General features: G+C 34.5%; 1 protein-coding gene across 7 annotated transcripts in view; it reads left to right on the top strand.

The window, feature by feature from the left end:
• The window catches only part of LOC127414519 (citron Rho-interacting kinase-like), a 93,680-nt gene that overhangs the window by 44,386 nt on the left and 36,958 nt on the right, over window positions 1–12,336 (top strand). For 2 of the 7 annotated variants that reach the window (XM_051652587.1, XM_051652588.1), the window contains exons 17-24: window positions 156–349; window positions 571–706; window positions 978–1,082; window positions 6,622–6,762; window positions 8,106–8,213; window positions 9,588–9,786; window positions 11,002–11,166; window positions 11,432–11,455. In XM_051652587.1, the coding sequence (XP_051508547.1) occupies window positions 156–349; window positions 571–706; window positions 978–1,082; window positions 6,622–6,762; window positions 8,106–8,213; window positions 9,588–9,786; window positions 11,002–11,166; window positions 11,432–11,455 (1,072 nt within the window). The remainder of the gene's footprint in view (window positions 1–155; window positions 350–570; window positions 707–977; window positions 1,083–6,621; window positions 6,763–8,105; window positions 8,214–9,587; window positions 9,787–11,001; window positions 11,167–11,431; window positions 11,456–12,336) is intronic. The other 5 variants (XM_051652585.1, XM_051652586.1, XM_051652589.1 and 2 more) reach the window with 3 other exon arrangements.

Here is a 12,336-nt window from a genome sequence, read left to right on the forward strand (position 1 = left end):
TAACAGTCTGTTTAGCTGTACGAGTGGAGAATGGTCCTGAAAAACTAAGTTTTTGGTGCAAGAAACCTTGACTAACTTTATAAGTAGACTTCGTATGTTACAAAATTGTAGAATATGGACTTTTTAAGAGTTGAGAATGATGTTTATGTGTGCAGAACATTGAGACACTGAAGACGACATGTACGATGCTGGAGGAGCAGGTGCTGGAGCTGGAGACACTGAATGATGAGCTGCTGGAGAAAGAGAGACAGTGGGAGAGCTGGAGAACTTCTTTGGATGAGGAGAAGAATGAGGCAGAGAGAAGAGTTCGAGACATACAGAGACAACTGGACAGTGAAAAACAGAACAGGTACAACATGCACACACACATTTACACATATAAAGCTGACAACGGTAGTGTAAAAACTGGAAAGCAAGTGGACAATGTTAGAGCCGTGGCTTAGCAGTTATATTGAGCAACTGAGATTACGTGGGTCCCTGTGACCCCTCACAGGAACTTAGAAAGAGTAGTGTTTCATTTGTTAAGTGAAATCTTAAATGTTTGGTTTAAGTTTCTCTCTGTTTCTCCAGACTCCGTGCAGAGCAGCGTAATTCCGAGTCTCGTCAATCAATTGAACTGGCTGTGAAAGAACACAAAGCTGAGATTCTGGTGCTGCAACAGGCTCTGAAAGACCAGAAACTCAAAGCTGAGGGCCTCTCTGATACAGTAAGTGTGCATGCATATGTGTCTGTTCTCTGGTTAGCATTTGTTCATACTCTGGGCTGGTGTGGCATAATGGCTAAAGCTCAGAGTTGATAACCAAAAGGTTGTTGGTTTGATCTCCACAAGGAACAATTTATGAACTACCAGCATTATGTCTTTGATCATGATGTTTAACCTCAGGTTACTACAGTGGGACTGTCCCAGTAATAAGTGAACTGTATGATGCGTTGTATAAAAGTTTGCTTAACAACTAACTACTCACTGTGTTTCTCAGCTGAGTGATCTGGAGAAGAAACACGCTATGCTGGAAATGAACGCTCGCAGTCTGCAACAGAAGCTGGAGACAGAGAGAGAACTCAAACAAAGACTCATGGATGAGGTATTTGACTTTACTAATGTCAATTTACTAACGTTGTTTTTCTAACATTATTAACTAATGTCACTTTACTGTCTTCTCTTTACTAACATCGCTTTACTAATGTCACTTTATTGCTCTTTACTAACTTTAATAACTTTACTAAGGTCACTTTTCTTACATCACTTTACTTCTCTTTACTAACACCGCTCTACTAACGTAACTTTAATAATATCACTTCATTACACATTACTATCTTTAAAAACTTTACCAAGGTCACTTTACTTGTGTCACTTTACTAATATCACTTTACTAAAGTCACTTTTTTACTTCACTTTACTAAAGTCCCTTTACAAACCTCACTTTACTAACCCCACTTTACAACACTTTACTAACTTTACAAAGGTTACTTTACTAACATCACTTTACTAATGCCACTTTAATAACCTCACTTTATACAGTCCTTTTACTGACATCTGTTAACTAAATTCACTTTGCTAACATCACTTTACGGACGTCACTTTACTAACATCGCTTTACTAACATTTCTTTACTTGCAACACTTTAATAACTTCACTTTACTAATGTTTTGGATAAAAGCGTCTGCCAAATGAATAAATGAAAATGTAAATAAATGTAATGTTATTTTACTAACATTATTTTACTAACATCACTTTTCTAACATCCCTTTATTAACGTCACCTTACTAACATCACTTTATTAACATTCCATAATTAGCGTCGCTTTCTAACATCACTCTACTAACATCACTTTACTAACATCACTTTACTAACATCACTTTATTAACATTCCATAATTAGCGTCGCTTTCTAACATCACTCTACTAACATCACTCTACTAACATCACTTTACTAACATCACTTTCTTAACATCATCAACACCCCTTTACTAAAGTCACTTAACCTTTACTAATGTAACTTTACTACACTTTATACAATTTACTAAGGTAACTTTACTAACATTACTTGCTAATTTCTATTTACTAACATTGCTTAACTTATGTCACACTACTAACATCACTTTCCTAACGTCACATTACTAACATCACTTTCTTAATGTTATTTTACTAACACCCCTCTACTGTAGTCACTTACAGTAACATAACCTTTACTAACGTAACTTTACTAACATCACTTTACTACAGTCACTTTACTAACGTTTGTTTACTAAAGTCACTTCGCTAACATCAGTTTACTTAACTCCACTAACGTCACTTTACTAACATCATTTTTCTAACCTCACATAACATCACTGACCTAACGTCACTTTGCTAACATTACTTTCTAATGTCACTTTACCAACATCACTTTACTACAGTCACTTTACTAACATCCGTTTACTAAAGTCACTTTTCTAACATCACTTTTCTAACATCACTTTACTAACATCACTTTACTACAGTCACTTTGCTATTATCACTTCACTTTACTAATGTCACTTTACTAACATTACTTTCTAATGTCACTTTACCAACATCCCTTTACTAACATCAATTTACTAACATCAATTTACTAACATCACTTTACTAACATAACTTTCTAATGTCACTTTACCAACATCCCTTTACTAACATCAATTTACTAACATCACTTTACTACAGTCAATTTACTAACGTTCGTTTAATAGTCACTTCGCTAACATCACTTACTTCAATTTACTAATGTCACTTTACTAACATTATTTTAAAAACATCACTACTAACATCACTGACTTAACATCACTTTCCTAACATTACTTTCCTAATGTCACTTTACTAACATCATATTTCTAACCTCACATAACTAACATCACTGACCTAACGTCACTTTGCTAACATTACTTTCTAATGTCACTTTACCAACATCACTTTACTACAGTCACTTTACTAACATCCGTTTACTAAAGTCACTTTTCTAACATCACTTTTCTAACATCACTTTACTAACATCACTTTACTAACATCACTTTACTACAGTCACTTTGCTATTATCACTACACTTTACTAATGTCACTTTACTAACATTACTTTCTAATGTCACTTTACCAACATCCCTTTACTAACATCAATTTACTAACATCACTTTACTACAGTCAATTTACTAAAGTCCGTTTAATAGTCACTTCGCTAACATCACTTTACTTACTTCACTTTACTAATGTCACTTTACTAACATTATTTTAAAAATGTCACTTTACTAACATCACTGACTTAACATCACTTTCCTAACATTACTTTCCTAATGTCACTTTACTGACGTCATTTTACTAACATCACTGACTTAACGTCACTTTACTAACATCGCTTTCTTAACGTCAATTTACTAATACCCCTTTACTAAAGTCACTTATCTTAACCTTTACTAACATAACTTTGCTACACTTTATAAAATTTACTAAGGGAATTTTATTAACGTTACTTTGCTAATTTCTATTTACTAACATCACTTAACTAACGTCACTCTACTAACATCACTTTCCTAACGTCATTTTACTAACACCCCTCTACTAATGTCACTTACAGTAACTTAACCTTTACTAACATAAATTTACTACACTTTATAAACTTTACTAAGATAACTTTACTAACTTTACTAACATCACTTTACTACAGTCACTTTACTAACGTTTGTTTACCAAAGTCACTTCGCTAGCATCACTTCACTTCACTTTACTAACATAATTTTACTAACCTCACTTTACTAACATCACTTTCCTAACCTCACTTTACTAACATCACTTTCCTAACCTCACCTTACTAACATCACTTTCCTAACGTCACTCTACTAACATCACTTTCTTAATGACATTTTACTAACACCCCTCCACTAAAGTCACTTACAGTAAGTTTAAAACCTTTACTAGCATAACTTTACTACACTTTATAAACTTTACTAAGGTAACTTTACTAACATTACTAACATCATTTTACTACAGTCACTTTACTAATGTTTGTTTACTAAAGTCACTTCGCTAGCATCACTTCACTTACTTCACTTACTTCACTTTACTAACATCACTGTCCTAATGTCACTTTCCTAACATTACTTTCTAATGTCACTTTACCAACATTCCTTTACTAACTTCTCTTTATTAACATCAATTTACTAACATCACTTCACTAACATCCATTTACTAAAGTCATTTCGCTAGCATCACTTTACTTATTTCACTTTACTAACGTCACTTTCCTAACATTACATTCTAATGTCACTTTACCAACATCCCTTTACTAACTTCTCTTTACTAACATCAGTTTACTAACATCATTTTACTAACCTCACATTCCAAACATCACTGACCTAATGTCACTTTCCTAACATTACTTTCTAATGTCAGTTTACCAACATCCCTTTACTAACTTCTCTTTACTAACATCACTGACCTAATGTCACTTTCCTAACATTACTTTCTAATGTCACTTTACCAACATCCCTTTACTAACTTCTCTTTACTAACATCAATTTACAAACATCAACTTACTACAGTCAATTTACTAACGTCCGTTTACTAAAGTCACTTCGCTAACATCACTTTACTTACTTCACTTTACTAACGTCACTTTACTAACATTATTTTAATAACATCACTTTACTAATATCACTGACTTAACGTCACTTTCCTATCATTACTTTCTAATGTCACTTTACCAACATTCCTTTACTAACTTCTCTTTACTAACATCAATTTACTAACATAATTTTACTAACCTCACTTTACTAACATCACTGACCTAATGTTACTTTCCTAACATTACTTTCTAATGTCACTTTACCAACATCCCTTTACTAACATCAATTTATTAACATCACTTTACTACAGTCACTTTACTAATGTCCGTTTACTAAAGTCACTTTGTTAACATCACTTTACTTACATCACTTTACTAATGTCACTTTACTAACATTAGTTTACTAACATCACTTTACTAACATCACTGTCTTAACGTCACTTTCCTAACATCACTTTACTAATGTCACTTTACTAACGTCACTTTACCAACATCTCTTTATTAACGTCACCTTACTAACATCCCTTTACTAAAGTCACTTAACCTTAACTAACATACATTTACTAACATCACTTTACTACAGTCACTTTACTAATGCCCGTTACTAAAGTCATTTCGCTAACATCACTTTACTTACATCACTTTACTAACGTCACTTTACTAACATTACTTTCTAATGTCACTTTACCAACATCCCTATACTAACTTCTCTTTACTAACATCAATTTACTAACATCACTTTACTACAGTCACTTTACTAATGTCCGTTTACTAAAGTCACTTCGCTAACATCACTTTACTTACTTCACTTTACTAACGTCACTTTACTAACATTACTTTCTAATGTCACTTTACCAACATCCCTTTACTATCTTCTCTTTACTAACATCAATTTACTAACATCACTTTACTACAGTCACTTTACTAACGTCCATTTATTAAAGTCACTTCGCTAACATCACTTCACTTTATTAGCATCACTTTACTAACATTATTTTACTAACGTCACTTTACTGACATCACTTATTTAACGTCACATTCCTAACAATACTTTCCTAGTAACACTTTACTAACGTCACTTTACCAACATCCCTTTATTAACGTCACTTTACTAACATCACTGACCTAACGTCACTTTCCTAACATTACATTCTAATGTCACTTTACTAACATCCCTTTACTAACATCAGTGTACTAACATCACTTTACTACAGTCACTTCGCTAACATCACTTTACTTAATTCACTTTACTAACGTCACTTTACTAACATTATTTTACTAACATCACTTTCCTAACATCACTGACTTAACGTCACTTTACTAATGTCACTTTACCAACATCCCTTTGCTAACATCACCTTTCTAACATCCCTTTACTAAAGTCGCTTAACCTTAACTAACATCAATTTACTACAATTTACTAACTTACTAAAGTCACTTTACTAACTTACCTTAACTAAAGTCATTTTGCTAACATCACTTTGCTAACATCACTTTACTAACTTCACTTTACTAACATGCCAACAAATGCCACAATTGATCCGTGTGAACAGAATAACGAGTTGGATGAAAGCTCAGAGTTTTTATTTGTCATGTTATTGATCAGTCTTTCACAAATATCAGTTTGCTGCTGATGTTAAAATCAAGCAGAATCATCTAGGGAAATAACAAACTGTACAATCTTGGTACAGTGTGTTACACAATGAGTGGAGTTTGCAGGAAAACAGTGCCAAGGGAAAAGAAAAAATATGAATAAAGAATGTTTTATAGTCTCATTCATTTCATGAAATCCATCCATCCATTTTCTATAGCTGCTACTATGTAGGTCGCAGGGGTGCTGGAGCCTATCCCAGCTACCTCGGGCCAAAGGCAGGGAAACACCCTGAACAGGTGGTTCATGAAATGCTGAGGTGGCGTCAAACGCATAATACATTTTAGGGATATTTGCCTTGAAATAATGCTACGTTTCATTGAAACAGAGCTGTTAAAATGTCCCTTGTGTATTATGTTAAATTAAGTCTGCTAAGTGTATGGATACTGTCACTCTTCTCCTAGCAAGCAAAACTACAGCAGCAGCTGGACCTTCAGAAGAGTCACATTTTCAGACTGACACAAGGACTTCAGGACGCACTGGACCAGACTGACCTTCTGAAGACAGAGCGAACTGACCTTGAGTACCAGCTAGAAAACATACAGGTACACACATATATTCAAACCCACACTTACTTGAAAGCATTTACATGATATACTATGCAGTATGCAGCACATAGTATGCTATTATTGAATTCCAGACATGGCCAGTATCAATTACGATCTTCAGATCTAATTTGTGACATAATGTAATTGGACTGCCAAAAGTTATTTTTACTTTTGTTAAAAAAAACCCACAAAGGTTCTGTATTTATTTCTGAGAAAACTTGATGGCTCTCGCTCATGTAAATGTAAAATACTAAAGTTTAAAACATGTATTGTTGCATACTGCATACTGTTTAAAAAAATAGTAGGCAATAAAAAACATATACTGTTTAGTATGCAGTAAATAGTATGCTAGTATTTTATTCTGAGTAATCAATACTACAAATTGTTTTTTTAAGTAGTATGCAGTATACAGTATATCCTGTTTGTAGAATGCATAAGGTAGTATGCTAGTGTTCTGTTGTGAGCTATCAGTACTATACAGTATAGTTTTTAAATAGTATGCAGTGTACAGTATATACTGTGTGTAGAATGCACTAGGTGGTATGATAGTACTCTATTTTGAGTAATCAATGCTACATAGTTTTTTAAATAGTATGCAGTAAACACTATATACTGTTTAGTATGCAGTAGGTAGTACGGTAGGATTCTATTCTGAGTTATCAACTCTACGTGTTGTTTTTTAAAGTAGTATGCTAATATTCTATTGTGAGTTATCAATACTACATAGTTTTTTAAATAGTACACAGTGTACAGTATATAATGAATAGTATGCAGTATGTAGCACGCTAGTAATCTATTGTGAGTTATCAATTCTACAAATTGTTTTTAAAGTAGTATGCTGTATACAGTAAATATTGTGTGTAGAATGCACTAGGTAGTATGCTAATATTCTACTGGGAGTTATCAATACCACATAGTTTTTTAAATAGTATGCAGTGTACAATATATACTGTATATTATCCAGTAGGTAGTACACTAGTATTCTATTCTGAGTTATCAATACCACATAGTTTTTTAAATTGTTTGCAGTGTACAGTATATACTGTATAGTATACAGTAGGTAGTATGCTACATATTCCATAGTGAGCTATCAATACAATATAGTTTTTAAATAGTTTGCAGTATACAGTATATACTGCATAATATGCACCAGGTAGTATGCTAGTATTCTGTTGTGAGTTATCAAAATGATCATCATATTGTTTTTTGTCCTTTTAAATAGTAAGCAGTTTATAGTATATACTATGTAGTGTGCAGTAGGCAGTACGCTACTATTCTATTCTGAACATACCCATAATGGTCAGAGCTGTATTCTAACAGCAGTATGGCTCCCCTTTCAGGCAGCGTACTCTCATGAGAAAGTCAAGATGGAGGGGACCATCACGCAGCAGACAAAGCTCATCGACTTCCTGCAGGCCAAGGTAGAGCACCCCTCTAAGAGGAAAAAGGTCAGAGTCATCCGCTGGAAATTCACTTCATTAACTAACTAATCCGACTAACTGCCTGTTGAGCTGCGTATTAGGTGTCCCTGAAGCTTCAGTTGTGATCGTAAGTTTATACACCCCCTTGCAGAAAGAAGTTTAGCATTTAAAAAAACACTGTGATCATAAATATGCTATTTTTGTTTTTAATTTGATTTTTTTTAGTACTGCCCTGAAAAAGCTGCATAACAGATATTTATTCCATAACACAAAATAAGAAATGAAATTTCTCACATTCTGTCTGATATCTGCTTTTGTGTTCCACGGAAGAAATAAAGTCACACGAGTTTGGAACAATATGATGGTGAATAAATGATAACAGAATTTACATTTTTGGGTGAACTATCCCTTTAAGAAAACAAGGGTAAACATTTAAACAGAATAATTTGTGCTATTTATTTATTGTTTTGTCTCGTGAAATATACTGTATATATATATAATATACAGTAAGTCACAAAAGCATTTGTCTTAAGATGGTTATTTATATTTTCAGCTTTAGTGTGTCAATAGAAATATAAAGACTCACAAACATTACTTTTGCAAATAGAAAAGATTAGAATAGAAGAACAGGGAGCCCTGCAACAGATGTCATGGCCCCCACAGAGCCCCCCACTGAACATCGTGTCAGTCTGAGATTACATAAAGAGACAGAAGCAATTGAGACAGTCTAAATAGATAGAAGAACTGTGATGAATTCTTCAAGAAGCTTGACACATCCTATCAGCCAACAACCAAGAAAAACTGTGTCCAGGTGTATCTAGGAGAATTGGGGCTGTTTTAAAGGCAAAGGTGGTCACACCGAATATTGATTTAGCTTTTTTATGTTTACTGGACTTTGTATGACATTAAGTGATAAATGAAAACTATTTATGTCATTATTTTTGAAGACATCCTCACTATGCAACTTTTTTCACAAGTGCCTAAAACTTTTGCACAGTACTGTATATGTAAAATCTGTTATGTCAAATAGCGTTATTTGGGCAGAATTAAATAAAAAACAAAAGCAATTTTACAATCCCTCTTATCTAGCAGATTCTGCAAGGGGTATGTAAATTTATGAGCAGAACAATACATTTCCAAATAACAGCATAGACTAACCGTGTAAAGAGTAACCCAATCAGAAATCACATATGTATCCATATACTTCGAATAGAAGGAATTCTACGCCCACATGTGTCAAAGCCGTCTCTGTATAATATGTGACTTGTTGAAAGGGACACCTAATTAGACCTAATATCTAGGGGTTGTTTCGAATAGTAGGATAGAGTCCCAGCATACTGAACATCTGCAGCAGGGTGCATGAGCCTGAGCGATTCACTCTGTCTTGTGTTCTGGGTGCAGGGCATCTTCAGCGGGCGACGGCGCGAGGATATGCTGGTAGCACTGGCAGCCCAGGGTCAGATGCAGGTGCCCACTGTACCCGCTGTGACCCCGGTGCCCCTGCAGTACAGTGACCTGAAGGCAGCGCTGGAGAAGGAGAGAGCCCGATGCTCAGAACTTGAAGACGCCCTGCAGAAAACACGCCACGAGCTCAGAGAGGGTGTGACACACTAAATATCTCTTGTGTTTACCTATATAATTAATCGTTTCATAGCTTCGAGACACGTAAAATCAAACACATTGAAAAAAGCAGAGAAGTACCATGGAACCATATTAATACTGTCTTTTTGGACACTATGATGATGATGATCATGGTAATATTTTGGCAAATGAAAATGGTAATTATTCAGTACTATAGTATATATGAAAGAACTATGATTTTACCATGTTTTTGGCATTTTATGGTACCATAGTAACCATTGTGTTTTTGGACACTACCATGATGGTAATACCATGCTATTCTTTGAAGTATCATGTAAATACCATGTTATCATTAGGTACCATGATATATATATAAGGTACTGTGGTTTTACTGTGATTTTTGGCCATGGTGCAATGGTAATACTATGTTTTTGGACACTACCATGATAGTAATACCATAGTATTCTTTGAACTCTGTGGAGTACCATGTAAAGTACCATGGTATATGAACATAGTAATCATTCGGTGCCATGATATATCAAGGTATTGTGTTTTTACCATGAATTTTGGTCATGATGCCATCGTAATACTATGTTTTTGGACAGTACCATAATGGTAAAACTGTACCATGGTATTCTCTGAAGTACCCTGGAGTTTGTACATATATACCATGGTAAATTAATACGGTAATCATTCATCAGTGCCATGGTATATAAAAAATATTTTTTGACATGGTATTATGGTAAAATGGTTTTTGGACACTGCCTTGATGGTAATACTATGGTCTCGTTTGCTATTGTATGGTACATTGTAGTAACATGCAAATACCATGATATACTGTATGAATATACTGTAATAATCATTCAGTACCATGATATATCAAAGTAGGTTTTTTTAGCATGGTACCTTGCTAATACAGTTTTTTTTGGACACTAATTTGATGATATTACTGTACCATGATATACTCTGAAGTACCCTGGAGTATCATGTACTGTAAATACATGGTACTGTATATGAATATGGATGCCATGATATATAATTAAGTACTAATTTTACAATGTTTTTGGGCCATGATACCATGGTTTCACTATGTTTTTTGCACACAAGTATAAAGGTAATTCCATGGTATTCCTTGAAGTACCATGTAAATACCATGGCATATGAATATAGGAATCATTCTTTATGTAAAGTGTTTTCTCACATCATGTCTTTCACTGTGATCTCCTCTGCTCAGCAGTTCAGTTTAATAAAGCTCTGGAGCACAGTGGAACTCCAGCCACTCCAGGTCTGGCCCGTCAGCAGCTCATGATGTCCACCAAATCCACCAAATCCCCTGAACATCAGCCTAGCCTGATGCCCTCCAACTCTGGCCGCAGAAAGGACGCTGGCAATCCAGAAGGTAAGAATGGAGACAGTATCTTTGGAACCTCTTTATTTTTATAAAACATTACACAATGTTGATCTTCCCTTTTGCCATCACTAATTAAACAGGGAAATTAAATTAGAATCCAATAGGAAAATGCTTGTTTTATGCCTATCAATGTTTCAATATAAGATGAGCACATACTCTCTTCTGAAGGACTCCAAATGGGCCGTACGTATTTATAACAAATGTTTTCACACGTCTGTCCACACTCACTGTCCTCTCTGTTGTCGTCCCACAGAAATAAGGAGAGTCACTTCTGAAAGTAAGTTGTTATATAGCAGACTTAGGCGACCCATTCTCAAGAAACCGTGCTATTTGTTCCTGAAAACGTAAGGAAGGTTACATTATTTCAACCCTGTCACAGTCAGTTTGGAATTCATACAGGCCTAATTATAATCTAAATAAATGCCAGGGTAAGTTGTAGTAGTATCAGTGTCATAGCTTCAGTGTTCCTTGTAATAAATTGCACATATGAAATATTGATAAATCAGGAAATTTCTCTAAACCTGTGTTGTGTCAACCCTGTTACATTCAAAATGACTAATAATGGTCTTAACTATCACATATCAGTGCACCACACCACATTATTTACAATAAATATTTTTGTGCCAAGGGAAATGTATTTTCTACAAAAAATTTAAAATTGATCACAGCGATTTGAGCTTAATCAGGCCAATTTTGGAGTAAAAATAATGAAATACTGATAAAGATTGCAAGAGGGACGTTTTCATCTGGTCCAAAATAAAATAAATAAATAAACTATGACTTTACCCCCTTAAAGGGGTAGTTCATCCAAAAATGTAAATTCTCATTATTTACTCACCCTCATGCCATCCCAGATATGTGTGACTTTCTTTCTTCTGCAGAACACATTTGAAGAAAAATAGAAGAATATCTCAGCTCAGTAGGTCCTTAAAATGCAAGTGGATGGTGATCAGACCTTCGAAGCTCCAAAAAGAACAGACAGTCAGCATAAATGTCATCCATACGACTCCACTGGTTAAATTAATGTCTTCTAAAGCGAAACGATCACTTTTGGTGCGAAAAAATATCAATATTTAAGTGCTTTTTAACTATAAGTCATCACTACTGGTCAGCAGCAGTATGTGCATTCTCAAGAGGGCGGAGTTCACACAGTCTCTC

This window comes from Myxocyprinus asiaticus, chromosome 24 (assembly GCF_019703515.2).
Source record: "Myxocyprinus asiaticus isolate MX2 ecotype Aquarium Trade chromosome 24, UBuf_Myxa_2, whole genome shotgun sequence".
NCBI lineage: Eukaryota > Metazoa > Chordata > Actinopteri > Cypriniformes > Catostomidae > Myxocyprinus > Myxocyprinus asiaticus.